This window comes from Ptychodera flava, chromosome 17 (genome assembly GCF_041260155.1).
Source record: "Ptychodera flava strain L36383 chromosome 17, AS_Pfla_20210202, whole genome shotgun sequence".
In the NCBI taxonomy this organism is placed as follows: Eukaryota; Metazoa; Hemichordata; class Enteropneusta; family Ptychoderidae; genus Ptychodera; species Ptychodera flava.
In genome coordinates, this window is record NC_091944.1 from 2,324,103 (window position 1) to 2,345,129 (window position 21,027).

At 36.0% G+C, this 21,027-nt stretch overlaps 2 protein-coding genes across 4 annotated transcripts in view; both read left to right on the forward strand.

Moving 5' to 3' along the window:
* Positions 1-243: 243 nt before the first annotated feature.
* LOC139115134 (uncharacterized) lies at positions 244-3,293 on the forward strand. Its single transcript, XM_070677037.1, has 4 exons — positions 244-281; positions 952-1,086; positions 2,431-2,574; positions 3,171-3,293. The coding sequence occupies exons 1-4, from the start codon at positions 279-281 to the stop codon at positions 3,270-3,272; spliced, it is 384 nt and encodes a 127-aa protein (XP_070533138.1). The 5' UTR covers positions 244-278; the 3' UTR covers positions 3,273-3,293.
* A 3,003-nt stretch (positions 3,294-6,296) lies between these two features.
* Positions 6,297-21,027, forward strand: part of LOC139115135 (uncharacterized) — a 133,248-nt gene continuing 118,517 nt past the window's right edge. For all 3 annotated transcript variants that reach the window (XM_070677041.1, XM_070677038.1, XM_070677040.1), the window contains exon 1: positions 6,297-6,347. In XM_070677041.1, the coding sequence (XP_070533142.1) occupies positions 6,323-6,347 (25 nt within the window). In that variant the 5' untranslated portion in view covers positions 6,297-6,322. The remainder of the gene's footprint in view (positions 6,348-21,027) is intronic.

Consider the following 21,027-nt stretch of genomic DNA (forward strand, 5'->3'; position numbering starts at 1 on the left):
ATTTATTATACAGACCTTAATGTATACTTTTTTTTGTTTGTTTGTTTTTCGATTTCTTGGACCACTAGCAGTCCGCCCATTTTATGAAAACCTAGCAAATTTCATCTATTGTATATTTTTTATCAGGGGTCTCATCTCATCTGACAGGAAGCAGAATTCCAGCTTTGCAAGACTATCAAAGACAACAAAATCCTTCAACTCACACGATTTCATCAAATTATGAAAGCGGGAATGATTGTTACATGCAAGACAGACAGACTTTCAACAGCAAAGTACTTATGGTAAGTCATGATAGGCTGTAACTTCAAAGAGCAATGGAACTCATCGAACCTGGTCATTAATAATATTTTTTAAAAAGACAATTTTATTTAGGACTGTAGCTGAGTTCATGCGTTAGCGTCGACTTTCCTACTGCTTGCAATTCCAAACATAATTTATAATTGCTTCTTGAGAATAATCCGCAAATGTTAAGAAAGCAGAATAGAAACCTTTTGCTTTCTTGATGTTTCGTCCTTATTTTTGGAATGCTTCAAATAGTCTGGCCAAAGTTAAATCCTCTTTGGTACTGGAAATCATAGATTTACAATAATACCATGATGTAGATACAAATCATTTAGGAATCAAGCCAGACGTTGAAAAGCCGTCATAAAGGTCAACAAAGTAAGTAGAATATGTTATTAACAGGGTAGTCCTTTTCTAAGTTTATCCTTTGCAAATTGAATAACACAACTCTAAAAGGACTTTAGAAGGACTCAAATCAATTTTATGGTTGATATTAACAAATACTAACGTGAACACCAAGTATTACCATTTTAAAGGCGACTTTCTATTTCATCATGTTCGGCAGTGTCTTATGCACGAAAATAAAAGTACACATTAACTCGTCATATTTTCCAATTCACAAGTTGTATACAAGCTATGGACACGCCCTCTATTTTACGTTTTCGACAGCGGTTTCATCTGATCCAATGGGAACAGGAAGTCAAGCCGCTTCACAGCAAGATTATCATACCCAACACTATCCTGAACACCAAAGTGTTCCATTCAATTATGAACGTCGGAGTTATTCCTTCAATACACGACAAGGTAACTTACCATTACAAATAACACAAGGTAAAATAATATACACAAATCAATCAATCAATCAATCAATCAATCAATCAAAAACATTTATAAAGCGCCAGGATCAATAACCATGTTATTTTCAAAGGCGCTGAGTTTTTAACATCAGTGTTCATGCGCTTTGGCAAATAAATAAGTCTTGAGTTTTTGTTTAAAAATGTTAACACTTTGGGCCTGTCGAATGTCAGAAGGTAAAGCATTCCAGAGTTGTGGTGCTGTGATGGAGAAAGCACGTCCACCATACGTTTTAAGTCTGTAGTTGGGTACACACAGCAGGTTCTTAAAGTTGGAGCGTAGTGAACGACGGGTTTATATGGCTTGATCAGATCCTGAATGTAGACGGGGGTCAGACCGTTGAGAGCTTTGTAAGTTAGCAGGATAATTTTGTAGTCAAGTCTGTACTGAACTGGCAACCAATGAAGACTGCGAAGTACTGTGGGTGATAGTGATCTGTTCTTCTTGAACGGGTGACGATTCTGGCTGCGGTATTTTGAGCTCGTTGAAGCAGCCCGATATTGGATCTGGGAGACCGTATAGAAGTGAGTTACAATAATCCAATTTTGACGACAGTACAGCATGTATTAATACCTGACAAGTTTCCTTGCTCAGATATTTCCTGATGGATCCGATTCGACGTAGATGAGCATAAATTGACTGGCAGGTTGTTTGGATATGCTTGTGAAACATATGGGTATTGTCAAAGATAACTTCAACATTCCGGGCTGATTTGACTGACGTAATAACATTTGAGCCAATGGTGATTTGGCTGACAGGATTTTGAGAATGTCGAACTTCGAACGAATGAGAATGACCTCTGTTTTTGAGTCGTTGAGTTGTAGCATGTTTGTGTCATCCAGAGTTTGATATCTATAAAATATTGATTCTCATACGTGCTATCACTTCAATTTACTAGTCACAGCATTCATTGGTGAATAGAATTAACGTAACAGTTGAATTACAATGCAACGAGTGATTAAATTGACACTCACTATAGATCATTGATTTGATATTAAAACAACAAAAAGTATGCATACACTGGCTGCCCAAACCTACGAAAAAGCAAAATGAGGCTTTCAATTTAATTAAAATGAATTTTATAATGCAGACACCCCATGTCAAAATGGAATGGCCCATCCCTTATGAATGTTATTTTCAAGTGTCAATATAGTCTCGTCTCTAAATAGTATTTATTTGACTGATTACATCCTTGAGAAATCGGAGGTGACTCCAATGTTTCATTTTGTGATCCAATCAAAGTCCATACAAATTTAGCAATATACTCACAATAGTTGTTTTTACATTTTAAAGAGCATTCACGCAATCCCATCGGAAGTGGAGTTCAAGCTTTGCCAGATCACACCAGACAAGATCAAACCCGAACGACTCCATCGCATTATGAAAGCCTACTGGATAATCCGTCCAATACACGGCAGTCAGGACAAATGCCTCATGGTATGATAATGTACATAGTATAAGTCACGATACTTAGATATGTTTATGCTAGTCATTTCGTAGTTGCTGAATGAAGATTGTATCAATGACAATTGCTGGCGTCCTTGGTGTCACTGCTAATCGTTACAAACAAAAATATTTTAGCTTCTTTTTTGATAAATCATAAGACATGGACATAAGCACTGTCAGACCTCTAACTGTTCTCATTCTCTATTCAGGTTGTTTTTAAGCAGAATTAAAGAGAAACAATAGGCAACATTTTCACATTGACAGGTACACAGCGGAGACGTACCACTCGTTTTCTCTGATATTTCAGGTTGTTTTCAAACACAAACAAGGATGAGTGAACAAAGAATTCATGCAGCCTAGTTATGTACAAATGAAATGGGATGGAAACTCAAATCATTTTTATGCTTAATATTAACAAATACTTACGTGTACACCAAGGATTACCATTTTAAGGCCGACTTTCAATTTCATCATGTTCAGCAGTGCTTTATGCAAAAAAATAAATGTTCAAATTCACTCGTCATATTTTCCAATTCACAAGTTGTATACAAGTTAGGGGCACGCCCTCTATTTTACGTATTGGACAGCGGTTTCATCTAATCCAATGGGAACAGGAAGTCAAGCTGCTTCACAGCAAGATTATCATACCCAACACTATCCTGAACACCAAAGTGGTCCATCCAATTTGAACGTCGGAGTTATTCCTTCAATACACGACAAGGTAACTTACCATTACAAATAACACAAGGTAAAATAATATATACACATATGTAAAAATATTGATTCTCATACGTGCTATCACTTCAATTTACTAGTCACAGCATTCATTGGTGAATAGAATTAGCGTAACAGTTGAATTACAATGCAACGAGTGATTAAATTGACACTCACTATAGATCATTGATTTGATATTAAAACAACAAAAAGTACGCATACACTGGCTGCCCAAACCAACGAAAAAGCAAAAGGGGGCTCTCATTGTAACTTAAATGAATTTTATATGCAGACCACCCCATGTCAAAATGGAATAGCCCACTTCTTATGAATGTTATTTTTTCTCAGCAAGTGTCAATTATAGCCTCGTCTCTAAATAGTATTTATTTGATTGATTACATCCTTGAGAAATCGGAGGTGACTTCAGTGTTTCAGTTGTGATCCATCAAATCCATACCAATTTAGCAATATATACTCACAATAGTTGTTTTTACTTTTAAGAGCATTTAGGGATGGCCCATTAGACCTTGGAGGGGGGGGTGGTCACAATGAAATTGTGAAAATTATTTTTACTATTGTAAATTTCTGAAATTTTTTTTTCCAATTGAGATTAGCTGTGCAAATTGTTTTTTCAGAGTAAATTTTCAGATTTATAATTTTTTTTTCTTTCGTCGCTGTCTGAAGGGCAAACATGTGGTGCCAAGCACCACAAGCGGCCACGCAAGCGGTCACTGGGAAGAGGTCAGGAGAGGGGTGTCCCCCTGCTGCTGTTGGAGCTTTTGAAAAATAGAGATTAAAATGGGTTATTTGGTGGCACATTGGGGAGTATTTTTGCCGGGGGAGGTTAGAAGGGGGGTGTCCCCCTCCTGCTGTTGGAGCTTTTGAAAAATAGAGATTAAAATGGTGTTATTTGGTGGCACTTTGGGAGTATTTTTGCGGGGGTGGTCAGGAGGGGGTGTCCCCCCTCCTGCTGTTGGAGCTTTTGAAAAATAGAGATAAAAATGGTGTTATTTGGTGGCACTTTGGGAGCATTTTTTTCGGATTACACATCTTCCTCTGAAACATGGTCTTCTTGCTCCTCAGTAGCTTCGTATAGTTTTGAAAATTGACTATTTGGTTTCCTGGCTTCCCTTTCTACTGCGTGGTGAAATGCCTACATTCACCCCACCAAACATCATGCATATCTCATGATTTACAATTGATTTTGACAAGCTGAGAAGCTAAAATAAGCTAAATAATATAGTGAAATTTGCATATTTGTGTTTTTAGAGCAATTGTTGCCCTTTTTTTGATCAAAACATCTATTTCTCTGTAGCAGCATGTCCAAATTGATTGGATGTGTATAGATGTGTTGAAATTTCAATATTTGTCTTTTTAGGGCAATTTATGCCATTCATGGTCAAAAATCTGTATTCTCTGAAAGGGCTTGTCCAATTTCTTTGAAATTTGCTACACAAAAACGATTAACCATGCAGATTTATTCAGTATTTGCTATCGAGAAACTTTCAAAGTTCAACCCTTTTATGTGTTTTTGTGTTGGGATTTGTTGGATAGATGGCATTCTACGTAGTGTATTGTTGAATGTTAAAACATGTGTTGCTGTTGTTATTTGAGGCTGTTTTTTGAGAAAAAAGAATTGAAAATGCCTTTTTAAAAGCAAAATAATACATAATGACTTGATATGTTGTTTTATCATTATTGACGTGTTTCTACTTGTTCACCCATTCTTGCATTCATCATTGTAATAAAATGCTGTGAAAAAAATGAAACTGATGTGGCCTGCATCTGTTTACCTTGATCTTAAAAGGCAAATACAACTTTCTGTCTTGACAACCATACCATAGTTTCAATGTTTTACCTAGTGTACCTGCTTGGTTTGTACGCAGGAAACAAGTAGAAAACAGGCTCTATAATTTCATAATTTTCAAGTGATCAGAATACAAAAGTCCTGAAAAGATAAGATAATCACAACTTCCAGTATAAGGGATACAGTCACTCTAAATGTATAAATTAAAATTAAAAATGTGCCGGGAGGATGTATTAAAAATACAGAAAGTTGCTTACTGTCGGTAAATCTAAAAAAAATTCAAAATTTTAAAGACTTTTGCAGATTTTTTTTTACCCTTTGTCTTCTTATTTATTTTTTTTTTTATTTTGCAAACTAGTTTGAAGATTTTTTTTCCCTAACTCTCTGCTCTGAAAATTTTTTTTTTCTGTTTTTGACCACCCCCCTCCCAAGATCTAATGGTCCGTCCCTTACACAATCCCATTGGAAGTGGAGTTCAAGCTCGGCGTGATCACACCATACAACTTGAAACCCAAAGGACTCCTTTGCATACTGAAAGATTACAGGTAATTCGTCCACTACACGGCAATCAGGACAAATACCTCGTGGTAAGATAATGTACATAGTATATGTCATAATACTTAGATGCTTATCATTTCGTAGTTGGTGAATGAAGTTTCTATAAACGAAAATGTGTTTTAAGATGGTTGAAATTGCTGGCGTCCTTGGTGTCATTGCTAGCGCTTATCGTTACAAACAAAAAGTATTTAGCTAATTTTTTGATAAATGATTACAGATGAACGTCAGCTCAGTCAGACCTCTGGTTGTTCTCATTCTATCTGTCTGTTTTGGTTGTTTTCAAGCAGAATTAAAAGGAAACAATAGGGAATATTTTCAATCCATTTTTTGTTGAAAATTACATGTACACAGCAGAGATGTACCACTCGTTTTTCCTCTGCCACTTCTGGTTGTTTTCGAACAGAAACAAGAATGAGCGAGCAAAGAATTCATGCAGCCTAATTATGAACAAATGAAATAGGGTGGAGAACTGGTCCCGATACGTTGATTGCATGAAAATTCAAGATACTTCCCTTATTGTACATTTTTGCAGGATTCTCATCTGATCCAACGGGAAGAGGAGTTCAAGCTGGGCAATATTATCAAAGACAACACTATCAAGCAACCCAAGGGCTGCCATCATTTGGTCATGAAAATGAGATTCCTTCGTTAAATCCAGTAATGAATAACCCACAAATTACACAAGGTAAGTTAATGTACATAATAAATTCACGATACTCAGTATATCGTCAATGCAGTTTGCAATGCTTGTCATAAAACTCGGTCGAGAGCAAACTTTTTATCAATAATAAAGTTTTTTTGCAGTCAAACTGTTAAGTGCTGTTCATTCAAAAAAGGGTAAACTTCCCCCGTTTCAGAAGCACATGATTAGACCTGAGGTAGTTCTCATTTGCATTTGCATAAAAACTTTAACATTGAGACTTCACCATGCAGAGCCATCCTAGGAGCGATAAAATATGTGAATTGTGTTCTATGAACGATCTTGTAATTTGTAATAGTTGTCAATGTAATCGATGGTGAAACATATTAGATCACACAGTACAGTTACTGGCATGCAGGGAGTAGAGGTGCAGTAGAACTGATATTAAAAAGTAACTAGAGTAAGTACATTTGCTATACATTATTTGGCAAACTACAAAGAAACTTAACATACTCATGTTTGGTGTTGATATACAGCGGTCTCATCTCACCCAACGAGAGGAGGAACTCACGCTTTGCAAGATCAGAGACAACGCTACGCTGCAACACAAGAGTTTCCATCCTATCATGAAAGTCAGAATGCTCCCAACAGTGCACAACAGTACAATTTTCCACCACAAAGTACACAGGGTATGATAGTTTTCACGGTATAATTCATAGTATTCAGATGTACTCTGTCTCTCACAGTCACTGCACAAGCTTGTGAATAACTGGTATAGATGACTTAATGATTTATTTTAAGAAAGCGGAGGGGGAATCTTTTGCTTTCTTGATGTTTCGTTCTTATTTTTGGAATGCCGTAAACACTCTGGTCAAAGTTAAGTCCTCTTTAAAATCGAAAATGATAGATTTAATACTACCGTGATTGAAATTCAAATCATTCGGGGATGAGACCGGACGTTGGAAAGCCGTCATAAATGTCCACAGGTTATTAGACTAATATGTATATAGGTAGTTCTTTTCTCAGTTTATCACTTAGCAAATTGAATAACACAACTCTAAAAGGACTTTAGAAGGACTCAAATTACTTTTATGGTTAATATTAACAAATACTTACGCGAACATCAAGGGACTGAGGACTACCATTTTTAAAGCCGACTTTCAATTCATCATGGTCGGCAGTGCCTTATGCACGAAAAAATTCACTCGTCATATTTTGCAATTCACAAGTTATATACAAGCTAGGAACACGCCCTCTATTTTACATCCTCAACAGTGGTCTCATCTGAACCAAGGAGAACAGGAATTCAAACTGCTGCAAGACAAGATTATCAAAGTCAACGCTATTCAGCATATCAAAGTGTTCCATCCAGTAAGGGACTGGTCAGTTTCTCGGCCTGGGGGGGGGCCGGTGGATTATTTTTTGCCGACGTCAAAAAGTGGCTGACCCCCCCTATTCCAAATTTTGAAAACAGGGTGACCCCCCCTATTCCAAATTTCTAAAACAGGGTGACCCCCCCCGGGCGCGACAAAGGTAAAACAAAAGATGGACATAATTATATATATATATATATATATATATATATATATATATATATATATATATATATATATATATATATATATTTTACATTTTACATATATTTATATTTTAAAATAGTCATTCTATGTTTTAGTGAAATTGTTGACATGTCAGTTGTAAGATAGGAATTTCAAAGTGTCAATCTTAAAGTTTAAATACAGTACATTTTGAATGAGCTCTATTTTGAATGAGCTGTGAATGTATTTCACACTTTCTCTGCTTAACCAGATGTCCTGAACTGTTGTACAGAAATGGATGTCAATCATTAATATCAAAGAGGAAAAAGCAGTGAATCAAAAACTTTGATGGGTGTTAAGACTTGCCAACCATCCAATTAATCTACTGAGGAGCCATAGAGAGCTTTTTTAGCCAAATCTGATGTGTACAGTGTCTGAGAGGACCTTTTCTTGTGTAACATTGAAACCATAAAAGCACAGCTAATAATGACAAAACTGCCTTTTTTAACTGTTATTTTGTTCATAAAAAAGCATCTTTCTACAGAAAACCTATGAAACAAAGGAAAATAATTGCATCAATGAGAAGGAAAGATATCTTGTCATTTTTCTATCTCTAAAATAAGTCACTGTATCAAATATATATGTGAAATATTTGTGCATGTTGCTTTCTCATACTGAATTCTCACAGAGAGAACAGAAAAGTATCAGGAATTTGTCATCCTTTTCATATGAAATGCAGATTTCATAATGGTACACTTTCACTTAGCAAACATCAAGATATCTCTGAAAGTATGGCGCCTGAAGGGCGCGCCAAAAAATATGAAACATCCTGATATCTCTGATATATATGCCTTGTATATTAAAGTCATGCACCTGAAGGGCATGCTGAAAGATGTATGATATATTAAAGTAATGAGCTTGAAGAGCACGCTGAAAAATATTGAACATACAGATATCTCTGATGTATGTATGCTTGATATGTTAAAGTTGGGCGTGCTGAAAAATATGACTGATTATTAAAGTTACGCGCCCGAAGGGCGCGCCGAAAAATACAACTGAATGATGAATTTTGTGGCTGACACTAGCATTTTAGGCAATGATGAGCCTGTTTCAAAATTCAAAAACACACTGACCCCCCCTATTGGGCATTTCAAAAACATGGTGACCCCCCCTATCACCAAAGTCAAAAACAGGGTGACCCCCCCCATGAATCCACCGCCCCCCCCCCCGGCTGAAGAAACTGACCAGTCCCTCATGAACGTCGGCGTGATTCGGTCATTGTACGACGGTCTAACTTGCCATTACAAATAACACAAGGTAAAATAATATACACACGTCTAGAAAAATATTGATTCACATACTTAGAGCGATAAAACATGTAGTCGATGGCGAAACATATTAGATCACACGGTAAAGTTACTGGCGTGCAGGGTGCAGAGGTGGTAGAACTGATATTAAAATAGATTAAATACAATTGTCATACATCATTTCGCAAATTACAAAGAAACTTAACATACTCATGTTTGGTGTTGATATACAGCGGTCTCATCTCACCCAACGAGAGGAGGAACTCACGCTTTGCAAGATCAGAGACAACGCTACGCTGCAACACAAGAGTTTCCGTCCTATCATGAAAGTCAGAATGCTCCGTACAGTGCACAACAGTACAATTTTCCACCACAAAGTACACAGGGTATGATAGCTTTCACGATATAATTCATGGTATTCAGATGTACTCTGTCTCTGACAGTCACTGCACAAGCTTGTGAATAAACTGGTACATATGACTTAATTAATATTAAGTGTGTCGGATATTACCGGCGATGATTCCAACAATCAGTCACGATCTGCTGTCACCTTAGCATGAAATTACTTATATTCAATCTTCATGATCAGTTTGTGACTTTAAGAATTTCAAAGGATTGGCCAAAGTAACCTCTTGCATTGGAAACCATACATGTACGATAACACTACTTGGACTTGTCAAAAGTGTAAGTCGAATAAAATATGCCAATGGCGAATTCTGTCATTTCGGCTGTGTCCCATGAATAAAGACGGAAATTCTTTGCTCAGATAGTGCAGTCCTCAAACTGTATATATATTTTACAGCGATGTCATCACATCCAGCTCAAACGGGAAGAGAAATTCAAGCTATGCATGGTTATCAAGGACAACACTCTCCTGTACCCCAGACGATCTCATCGATTTCTGAAAGTGACATTCATTCGCTGAATACAAGACAATCTGATAGGCCTACACAAATGACCCAAGGTAAATGTAGATCGTGAAGTCATTAATACGAGATTCTCATTCAGTTTGCCATGTCAATGATGAATGTGTATAAATGATAGTTTTATTTATTAACGAGTTGTAGGTAGCTACAGATACTGATAATGGGCATTTTCATTGAAAAAAAGTGGCCTGTACATCTTGAATCAATTTAGCGAATTTTGGATTTCCGATAGTTTTGCTTAACTTTAGAATCGTAAATTTTGCATATAAATATAAACTCTGGCCACAATGTCTTCTTTTACATTTTTGACAGGAGTTTTATCTAATAAATTGGAAAGAGGAATTCAAGCTGGATTAGATTATCAAAGACAGTACAATCCTACCAGTCAAAGGATTCCATCCAATTATGAAGGTCGGTGTAATTCATTGAATACATGACAGTGTTACATTTACAAGACATTGTACAAAAGAAAAACATGATACTCAGATATGCCGTCGCCGGAATTAGCTATGCTCATCTGATATGTTGTTGAAAAGACTTGTACTGCTAATGTTTAACAATACAATCAACTCATTGCTTACGGTAAACTCAAACTGCCGTGTTTGAAATGACATGTGATTAGTCTAAAGTGTCCAATGTTGGCCCACAAGTGTTTCATCTTGTTTTGTGATTGATTATGATCTTGATAGAAATCACAATTTACGTTTTAGCTGTAAAGTTACGATGTTCATATTATTATTCATATTCACGGGCATGTGAACAAACTATTACTGTGTTTTGTGGTCAGTCACGTGGTTCAGCTTGACAAATTAAAATGCGACGGACAGGGCATGGTGATATAATTATGATTCTTTTACAGTATTTACGGTTCATTTCTCAATGAAGCCTTACCGTACTAATGCTGACTTGTTGTTGTTTCTTAATCTATTTGTGACAGGGGTTTCATCTGATCAGCTTCAAAGTGGTGTAGAAGCTTCACGGGATAACTTTGAACAAATGCCAACAGATGAAAATCGGAGTGATTCATTCACTAAAACACTTTATGATTTAGCACAAGAAATTACAGATGGTAAGTTAATTTACATAATCGTTATGCTTAGACCTCCTGCTGAGTCATAGGCTGGTCAATCTATTCGAAACGAGAAACTGAATTCACATGAAAAGCGTTGAACCGGGTAGAACACGTAAATGATGTGCTTACACTCTACATGGAGGTAGGAAGAATCTCCATGCACTCTTAAAACAGTTTTGCAGCTTAATTTGAATTCCGCAGGCGAAGCAATTTGAGCTTTTTGATAAGAAAAAAAGCATTCGACTTCTTGTAAATAGAAAACGCAATTTTAAGGTCACATCTACATCAATATATACTGATAATCACGAACAAAGGGCCATATTATAAGCAGTAAAATTAAAAATATACACGATTCCCGCTGATAAATCTCTATCAACTACGTTTTCATTTATTTTCAGGTTAATTTGTTGTGATTTTAAAGTACATTTTATGTTCTACTCTCTAAAACATGTCGAAACGCCCTGTGTTTTTGGACTTGCAGACGTAACTTGTGCATGTCTTATATTATCAACACGATTGGAACTAATTTGGGATAATTGGATTTTCACATTTTTAAATTTCTCAAAAGTGTTAGGTGCCAGATAGTGAAAGTTGCAATAATACAAATTACTCATAAAAACAAGTATGTAATGTAAAAAGAAAAGCAAATGAGATTACATTTGCAGATTAAATCGGCATTACTTCACCATCCAATTATCCCAAATTACTTCAAATCGTGTTTATCATAGACGACTGAAGCTTTCGTATGAACTAGAATATATATCACCTTGTGTAAAGAAGGCTAATACTTTGTATTCTAACACAAAAGTTGTCTATGAAACATAAATTATGATTATATAATTATAAGTTACAACTATTGTCTTCATAAAGTGAATGCACGATAATTACTTGATTTGTGGTTCCATATGCGGAGCCTTACGCTAAAATTGTGACATCTTTCAGCATTTGACTTTACTTTCTACTTTTCTTTTGCATTGCATATTTCCAGACCACCATTCGCTTTCTTTTCGATGTAGAGTTGAACAGCACTACATTGTTTCTGTAATGCTGCATTTAGCAGCGTGACGCTGATCGACACTTCGTCTTCGAGCGAACCCAACGGCAAAGAATTCTTAGAAATATATTGAATATAACTATTTACTGAGTATTCTTGTAAATAAAGTACAGTCTATTCTTCATTCCTTGCCGAGGGCCAGTGGCTTCTGCTGGTACAAAATGTTCTCTTTTGTCATCTCATCACGAAAGTAAAGCGTATTAACTGAAAAACGTTCCTAAAACTGATCAGAATAAAATGACAAAATGACAACACTAACGATGGTGCTTCAAAGCACAAATAAACGGGGGTTGTTGTATGGTTAGCATCGCTTGAATCACAAAATTTCTCACAAAGATTTTTGTCAAGTAATGGTTATGTTTGCAGAAAAGTTATTGTAGCGGAAATATCAAATTTTACCCCCTGATTAAATGAATATCATCAGTGTCAATAGTGTTTTTATTTGACATTGAATATTTCTTTTTATCTTTTTATTTCTACAGCAAAGCTTGAGGACTTGAAACATCTTTGCAGGGACAAACTGACTCCACGACAACTTGATTCAATAAGTCATCCCAGCCATTTATTCAATATGTTGTGTGAAAACAATCTCATTAGTGCATCAAACACAGCACTGGTGGAGGACATGTTGTGTACAATTGGTCTGAATGCACTGGTTGGAAAATATTTCAAACCTACAACATATCAAGGTAATTGGACTATGAACGGTTTGATTAATGTCGTTTTATTTATTTATGAATAGAGAAAGATGCATTGATTGGACAATCCCTTGGACATCCTTGGTTCAGCATTAAACAATTCCCATCAGGGATCATATACAGAAGGATTGGGTCACATAAACTGACTTTAATTTGTGTGTGTTCAGTTCACAAAATTTGATCAATAACAAGAAAACAACTTGAACAAACAATACAGCAATAGCACATGCTTAAATGAACAAGATGATGTTTGTGTTTGCACAGTTCGGATAATTGATCACGATAACAGTTATATTTACACTTTGTGATCCTTGTGCTGAATGTTGCTGAACTGTTTCATGAATGAGTAGCACACGCTTGATGCTGCCAGATGAGTATATTCTCGATATTGACGCCATCTTCAAAAACATCCCGAAATTATTATCACACATTCATATGATCTACGTATCGGAACGCTTGTCTGTGAACTTTTCGGTGTCAAGAAAGTAGTACATGAAATATAACCACTACTCAAATAGGACTGTCTTTCCTTTGACTTAAGGCAATTAATGATAACTGGTAGATCGAAAACATGGAACCATTGCAGCACCCTAATCCATTTGTTACTTGTATAAGCAAGGAAACATAATTTTATCCAAACCACTGACATTGGATCCAACACCAATGCTCAGGACTTTGAAGCAGATGATAATCTTCTGCAGAGATTCCATATCCTGCAGTGCATATAAATGCACTCTTTATTTTTCAAGCTGCGCTATTCGAATGGTTAGGATGAAAAGCAAACTATTTTTTCCTTATGTATCTGAAATTTTTGGATAATCAGGCTGAAGGAAAATCTACAACAGGAGCGTACTAATTGCATCAAGTGAGAATTATTCAGGAAAGTTGTTATTTCAGGTTTATGTCTCAGGAGAAAGTGACCTGAATGCTTTTTATAGAAAAATATTTCAAACCTTCAGGTATAATCAAGGCAATTTAACTGAACGTGTACACAATGTTCATAAAACATTTTTTGTAACCGTTCGTGTAATGCATTTGTGCGACTGCTGACTTCAGTTTGATTTATATGTTAAGGTAATTTGCACCTCGAAAGTGAATGACTTAAACTTTTGCTCTAACTTTCCCCAAGGAATCTTTCAATCATTCTCTTTCAAAATCAAGAATAAAAATAGGGGGTCACCGTGCAAATTTTGGTACTAGAGAAACAAATAACCCAAGATTTACCGATATTAGAAATTCAAAATGGCCGCCGTCCTTGTGTTAACCCTATGGTGAAAAATGAAAATTTTCGAATTTCAAAAAACTAAGCCGGTGAAAAGTTTTCTTTCACCAAGAGCTTTAAAATAAACCCCCACATGTGGTATATCAGAAGAGAACTGTAAAAGTTTGAGAGTCCGAATGTCTGTCCCCGAGGTGCGTTCCACCTTAAAGGGACAAAGTGGTATTTGTAAATTTAACTTTTTGATGTTTTTCCACTATATTGGATTTTAATGCCAATTACAATTAATTAATCTAAGCATATGTTGAGAAACGCAGTTGAGCTTGTCATACAGCGTGTACATATGTAGACTGCATTGTTGACACGATAACTTTTATTTCAACTGCACAAACACAATCGACAATCTAAATAGCTAGTCTTTCAAACTGCCTTTCGGAGTTAAACAAGAACTTGCTATAGACATACAAAACAAAAATAGTAAAAAACTCACCACAATTTACAGCTACTAGCTCTTTATTGCACGTATCATACGGAGAAAACAAGGAAGCAATGCAAATTTAGTTTGTTTTTACCTTAGGTATCTTACAAAAATTATGCCATGGCGCAGCTTGTTTGGATATTTTGAAAGATCAAACCTGCGACTTAACAGGTGTAAATTATTTTTCATGTTCATTGTCTATAATTATCTTATTTTTTCGCCATATTGTTCATATTTTCCCGTGATTCAAAATGCATTTCCTTTTCCCAAATCCGAAAGCATAAATCCCACTTTGTTCATTAAATACTCAGTATGTGGTATGGAGTGCGCCCTCTTCGGTGACCTGGAAACCCTGGCAGTTGAAGAGCAGCAATAATTGATTCTTTCAATGGCTAGAGAGCAGGGATGATTGTCATATCTCGATATATTTGTACTTTAAAATTTTCGTCTATGCTATTTATCTTTTTTCTCTCGTTTCCTTTAAACAATCCTTCAATTTCGTAAATACAATTTGTGCTGCCTTCCTTGTTTGCCAATAATTCACTCCTGTAATCCCCGTAATCATTCTGGCAAGAAAATGTTAGGAAGCATTCGCTTTTTACGGGGAGGGGGAGGGGTCGATGGAATTTAAGCTACAAATGAAATGCAAAAAGCAACCCCACCTCCAAATTAAATTTATAAAATTTGACCCCCCTCCCAATGCATCAATCAAAAACATAACCCCCCCCCCACAAGAAAGTTATATGGTGAACATGGCATGACACACATTTCTCTTGGTCACCTTGAAATTGTAAATTTTTATGAACAAAAGTGCTCTTTTCTACACTTTTTATCAGCCATTCAGACAGAATAAAGCCATGTTTGTATTCGATTTCATATATACTTTTTCGGTCAATTCTGTAGTTTTTTGCCATAACTCCATACAAACCTTCGTAAAATTTGACCCCATCCTCCAATCATTGATTGTAAAATTTGACCCCCCCCTCCCTGAAGAAGATTGTAAAAATAAACCTCCCCGATTTCCACCAACCTCCCCCTCCCGTATAAACGAATGCTCCCTTAGAACAGAAACAATGGAAGGTACTTAAATTGTATATCCTTTTCAGCTCGAACATCAAACTGATATTGAATGACTGTTTTTTTTTACATAATGTTTCATGTTTTTCCTAATAATCGTTGGGGGATTGATGTGCTTCTTGACAAGATTGACTTTTTCTCTGGAGTTGGAGGCGCTTTATGAACTTTATTCTATATTTAAACATAGTGCACAAATATGTATTTTTACAGCTAAAATACTTAAATTTTGTTTTGATATTTTTACTGTTACAGAAATCTCGCCTCGTCCTAGGGCAACTGAAACTGGGCAACATCCTCCTCTAAGCATGGCTTCATCCGATTTTGAAAGTCGCAGATATTTGTCACAACAAGTAACAGATGGTAAGATAATGTACATCAAATTCCTATACCTGAGTAGACTCAGACATTCTGTAACTGACTGAGTTTACACCCGGAGGCAAGCCGACCAGTCGCCTGTTGTGTTAACACTGCTTCTTGTCGCCATAGGAAAGCTTAACCTCTGCTCATGCTCAGAACTGTGATTCTGTTTGCGGTCATCGATCGTAGCTTGTTAGACTTGTAGTTTACAAAAATCAAAAAGGAACGTACGTACTATCATGGTCCCTCTATCACAGTGATAGAGGGACCGTGATACAAAACACAACTAAACATGAATCAATCAATCAATAAATCAATTAATAAGTAAATAAATAAATCAATAAATAAATCATGAGCAATATCAGCCCCTACTTCTTCTGAAAATTAGGGGTTTTTACTTATCTCTGAAGTATTAGACCATCTGCTGAATGAGAATTTGTGCAAATTAGACATCAAAATTCTCTGTTGTCATCTTTTATGGACCCATCGGATATTTCAAGGCATTGAAAGCATCGATCACGTCGGGACGACATAGACAAAACATCAGCCCGACGAAAGATATATCGTAAACGTAAACGACCTGTGACAGACTTTATCCAAGTAGTTCGTTTTCACCAAGTCATTTTTGACTTTGCCTGATAATCATAACTGTTTAACATCCTTTGCCTTAGAAATATGCATTAACTTCTAGAGTTAAGTAAGACTGACTGACAATTATGCACGAGCCTTTCCCTTTTACGTCAAAGAAAACAATGATGTGATATAGTTTCTTTTTAATTGTGTTCGACATTTATTCGAAATTATTTCATTCCTAATTCCTGTCCTCATTTTCCCGATCACTGTCACACCTCTTGTGATGTGTTCTGGCCAACGCACAAACACATGCCATGCCAGGCCCCATTATTGTACATCAAAATTGACAATATGCCAGATGATTTGAGAAACGGCGTATAAATCAAGTGTTATTATAGTCAGCATCCACGATTAAGCATTCACCTCCATCGTTTTATTTCAACATCACACTGAATTCACCATTGATTCTTCCCCCTGTGCCTGTTTTCACAGAAGGTGAAGTTGCATTGCCTACTTAGCAATGTTGACGTTAACTGATGTTTTCTGAACGAAGAAAGTCATGCTTTGAGTTGTCGCATTTGATTTTGACAGCACCGCCAAAACTTATGTTGTAACCGAGTGGTGCTTTATCGTTTACTTCTTCGTAAAATGTAAACGTTTTTTTCTGCCCATGCATTTTCAAAGCGGAATTAGTTGTTGCTGAGGGATCCAAAGCAGCTTTCCATTGCCTTGTGAAACGCATAGGTTTTCGGCAACTATTGGCCTGAGGATACAAACGAATGCCGTTACTTTTATGATCAGTCTATATTAATGTTCTGAAATGGAGAGGTATCAGAAAAGGTTAATTAAAAAGGGAAAGAAATGTGTAGAGTGAAAATTTGTGCCACATTACAACTTGAACCCATTCGATATGTGAAATTCTTGATCGATCCGGGAAAGTAAAGTCATACATCACTAATATCGTGTGTCGTTCGATTGAATGGTCTGTCCTCTTTTAACAAAATCCTGTTTTTCGTAAAGTATTAGAAAAGAAAACGTATTCTTAAAATTGTTGTTTCTGGCCTAACGTTCTTCAGATGGAAATGTAATTGCAAATGTACCTGTCGATAGGCATTTGTTGTCAAACATAAATTATAGATGATTGATGTTGACTTGAATATCGCGATACACTTAATACATATCTTTGAACTTTGACTCTAAATTTCTCACAGGGGGTTCTCCTTCCATGAGGGATTCAAGATAGCAAGAGTATTACAGACAACCTTCTCCTTTAACCATACAATTTCCTGTCCCAATTTTTCCGATCACTGTCTCAGCGCTTGTGATACGTGTTCCTGCCAATGCATATAGACAGACATGCCAGCCCCCAGTATTTTACATCAAAATTGACAATTTGCGAGATAATTTGCGAAACGGCATATAAATCAAGTGTTATTGTGTTATATATAGTCGCGGCTATACCAGATCTTTCTCAGCATCAGGAGAGATACGTACTGAGAACAAAATGATTGCCTATTTTGTGACGGGAAAGGCGAGATGGTAGCAATGGTGGTAAACCATTAACAAAATGAGCATCACATCTATTTTACGACAATATTTTGTGCACGTTAGCCGTTAACCATGAGCTAATAATTTACATGTTAATAATGTAGATTTCTATTAAATTTTACAAATAGTTTTCAAAGTACTTTCAAAGTTCCCCTAAATAAAAAAAATGCCGTCTTTCAAATGCGAGTCACTTTGGGTTACGTGTCCATATCAGATTTGTGAGATATTCAACAGCAAATTTCAAAATGTCGAAATGACTTTGTATTTTAAAGAACACCACTCGGTATACGTTACCATATCTTTAATTGGTATATTAATGACTGATACACATGTGAGGCTTGGCCGTAATCGATACCTGTCAGATATTTCTATTATTAGACAGATGTTGTTTGACTAGACACGTAGTAATTTGCCTAAATAGCTTTATTTTTACTAGGAAATGATTGGCCTTCACAGAACAATACGTTGAAGACGATATGATTTTTGTGACTTGGCGAAATGAAAAACAGAACCATAAAATATATATGAAAACCATTTGAAGCCATTCTGTTACTTGAGACTGAAAACCATGTGAGAAAAAAGTAATCTTTTGATGTTGGTAAGATTGTGCCAAAGTATAATTTCATTTGTGACACCCAGCAATGAATCACAAAAAGTACATGCAAATTTTACAATATCAGAACCGCGGGAATTTCTCCTTCATTAAGGGCCTTGAAAGAATTGGCAACGGGGAGTGCTGGTGCAATTTAGGATAGGGTCATTATTATTTAAAGTGTTTGGGGAGAGCTTTTACAATTTTCGAAGCATTTAGAGGAGGACCACTGCTATCAGATGAACTGTAACACAAATGTCAAGAATATGAATTTGACTCATACAGAAAATAAAAAAGTTTCCAAGGTTCATTTACAAACACTCAAATACAGCATACTGAACAGTGACATGTTGAACCAGTAAAATGTGAGACACTAAGTGTAGAACTGTAATCTATGTTACTATGGCCTTCTTTATACCGCCTTTGATGAAAGGTCTTGCTGGCGAAGTCATTCTTATTGTGTACTATGTCACATCACAGACTGTTAACAAGATATTGATCGCTCGTAAGACAAATCCAACCATGTTTTGACATAAAGCGTTATTCCATAGCAATGTAATATCATACATAGTACATAAATCCAATTAGTGTTTTGTACGTTCTGACAGTTTACTGCTGTAGCACTAGAATTATTGAATATGCAATTTATTTATTATCTATTTATTTGTCTTTATTGTGTTTGATAGTATATCAAATTATAATATTAATGATTGACTTTCAAAAATGTTTTGATTTTTACTAGGTGTGATGTCTATTAAGCTATCAGCATTGGTTAAACTTGAAGGACAAGTACAAACATCACTATTCTAAACTCCTACCAATTCCTTGGAATGATGACATTCATCTCAATCTACATGAAGTATACACAACGCTGGAAGTGAAGGAAGTAAAGGGGGTGACTTTTGAAATGGGAGCAGCGCTAGAAAATCTTCATGACATGTTTAAGTCGTCTGATGACAGGCGTATAAGGATAGAGGGCGCACCAGCTATGGGAAAGTCAACTCTCTGTAGAAAGTTAGCTTACGATTGGTCTTGTGGTGAGTTACAGCAGTACACCCTGCTTTTCTTTCTGGAAATGAGACATGTAGTGAAACTTGACATGATTGCCGAAATATTCAATCAGCTGATACCAGATGGCTTCCATCTTTCATAAGCAGACCTCTCAGATTTAATTTTAAAGTATGAAACATCTATGATCTTTTTGTGCGATGGGCTAGATGAACTAGATGACAGTCATTTGACACATACTGAAATTCCACGACTCCTTTCAGGTGACCTCTATTACTGGTGTACAGTAGTTACCACCACAAGGCCTCATCTTTGTGATGAATACTTGAACACGTATGATTTGTTTTTAATAGTGAAGGGTTTCACATCAAAACGTGCAAATGAATATATTTTAAAATATTTCAAAGACGAAAACATTAGAGGTGATTTATTGATCCAACAAATTGAAAACAGAAGGATGGGTCAGATTTTATAACAGATCTCCTGGAGAATCCATTGCATGTCACATTTCTATGTATTCTTTGGGAATATCACAAGTTTCAGGGCTACTCTTTTCCAGAGACACTAACCGAACTGTACTCTGAGATACTTGAATGTGTACTTAAGAGATACTGTGCTAAGAATAACATTGATTTAATAGATAGTGAGGTACCTAAGAGCATTATTAGTGAAATAGATGCCCTAGCCTTAGATTCCTATACAGCTTACAGAAATAAAAAACAACGTTTGATAAGTCAGATATCTCCTCTGAAGCATCTCTCAACTTTGGGTTACTAGTGAAAGATCTTGGACATGCTTTACGAAAATTCAAGGAAATTTACTTTTTCTATCACATGACATGGCTTGAATACTTCACAGCATTGCATGTGTCATCTCAACTGAAATCAAAAAACACAAAAATTCTCCAAGAATTGATTCAAAACATCCAACAAAAGTTTCCAAATACTAAAATTTATTGCTGGTAATGTCACCGAAGAGATAGGAATTTTGTTTTGCAAGAAATTAAACAAGAATCTGCAGAAAATGCATGAAGAGCTGCAGTCGTCGAACACTGATTGCGAGAATATGAGAAAAGCATTGACATCTTTTAAAAAGCGTTATGATGATTTCATAAAATACTTGTTCGAATCAAAGTATTCTGAAGCCTTAATTACCTGCTTTGATGTACTACATCATGGATCCATAGTTTACACACATGGAAAGCCTACAGTACTTTACAGAGGTAGCCTCTTCTTTTTGGATTTGAAATATCAAACTCCAATCAAGTTAGATGAAAAA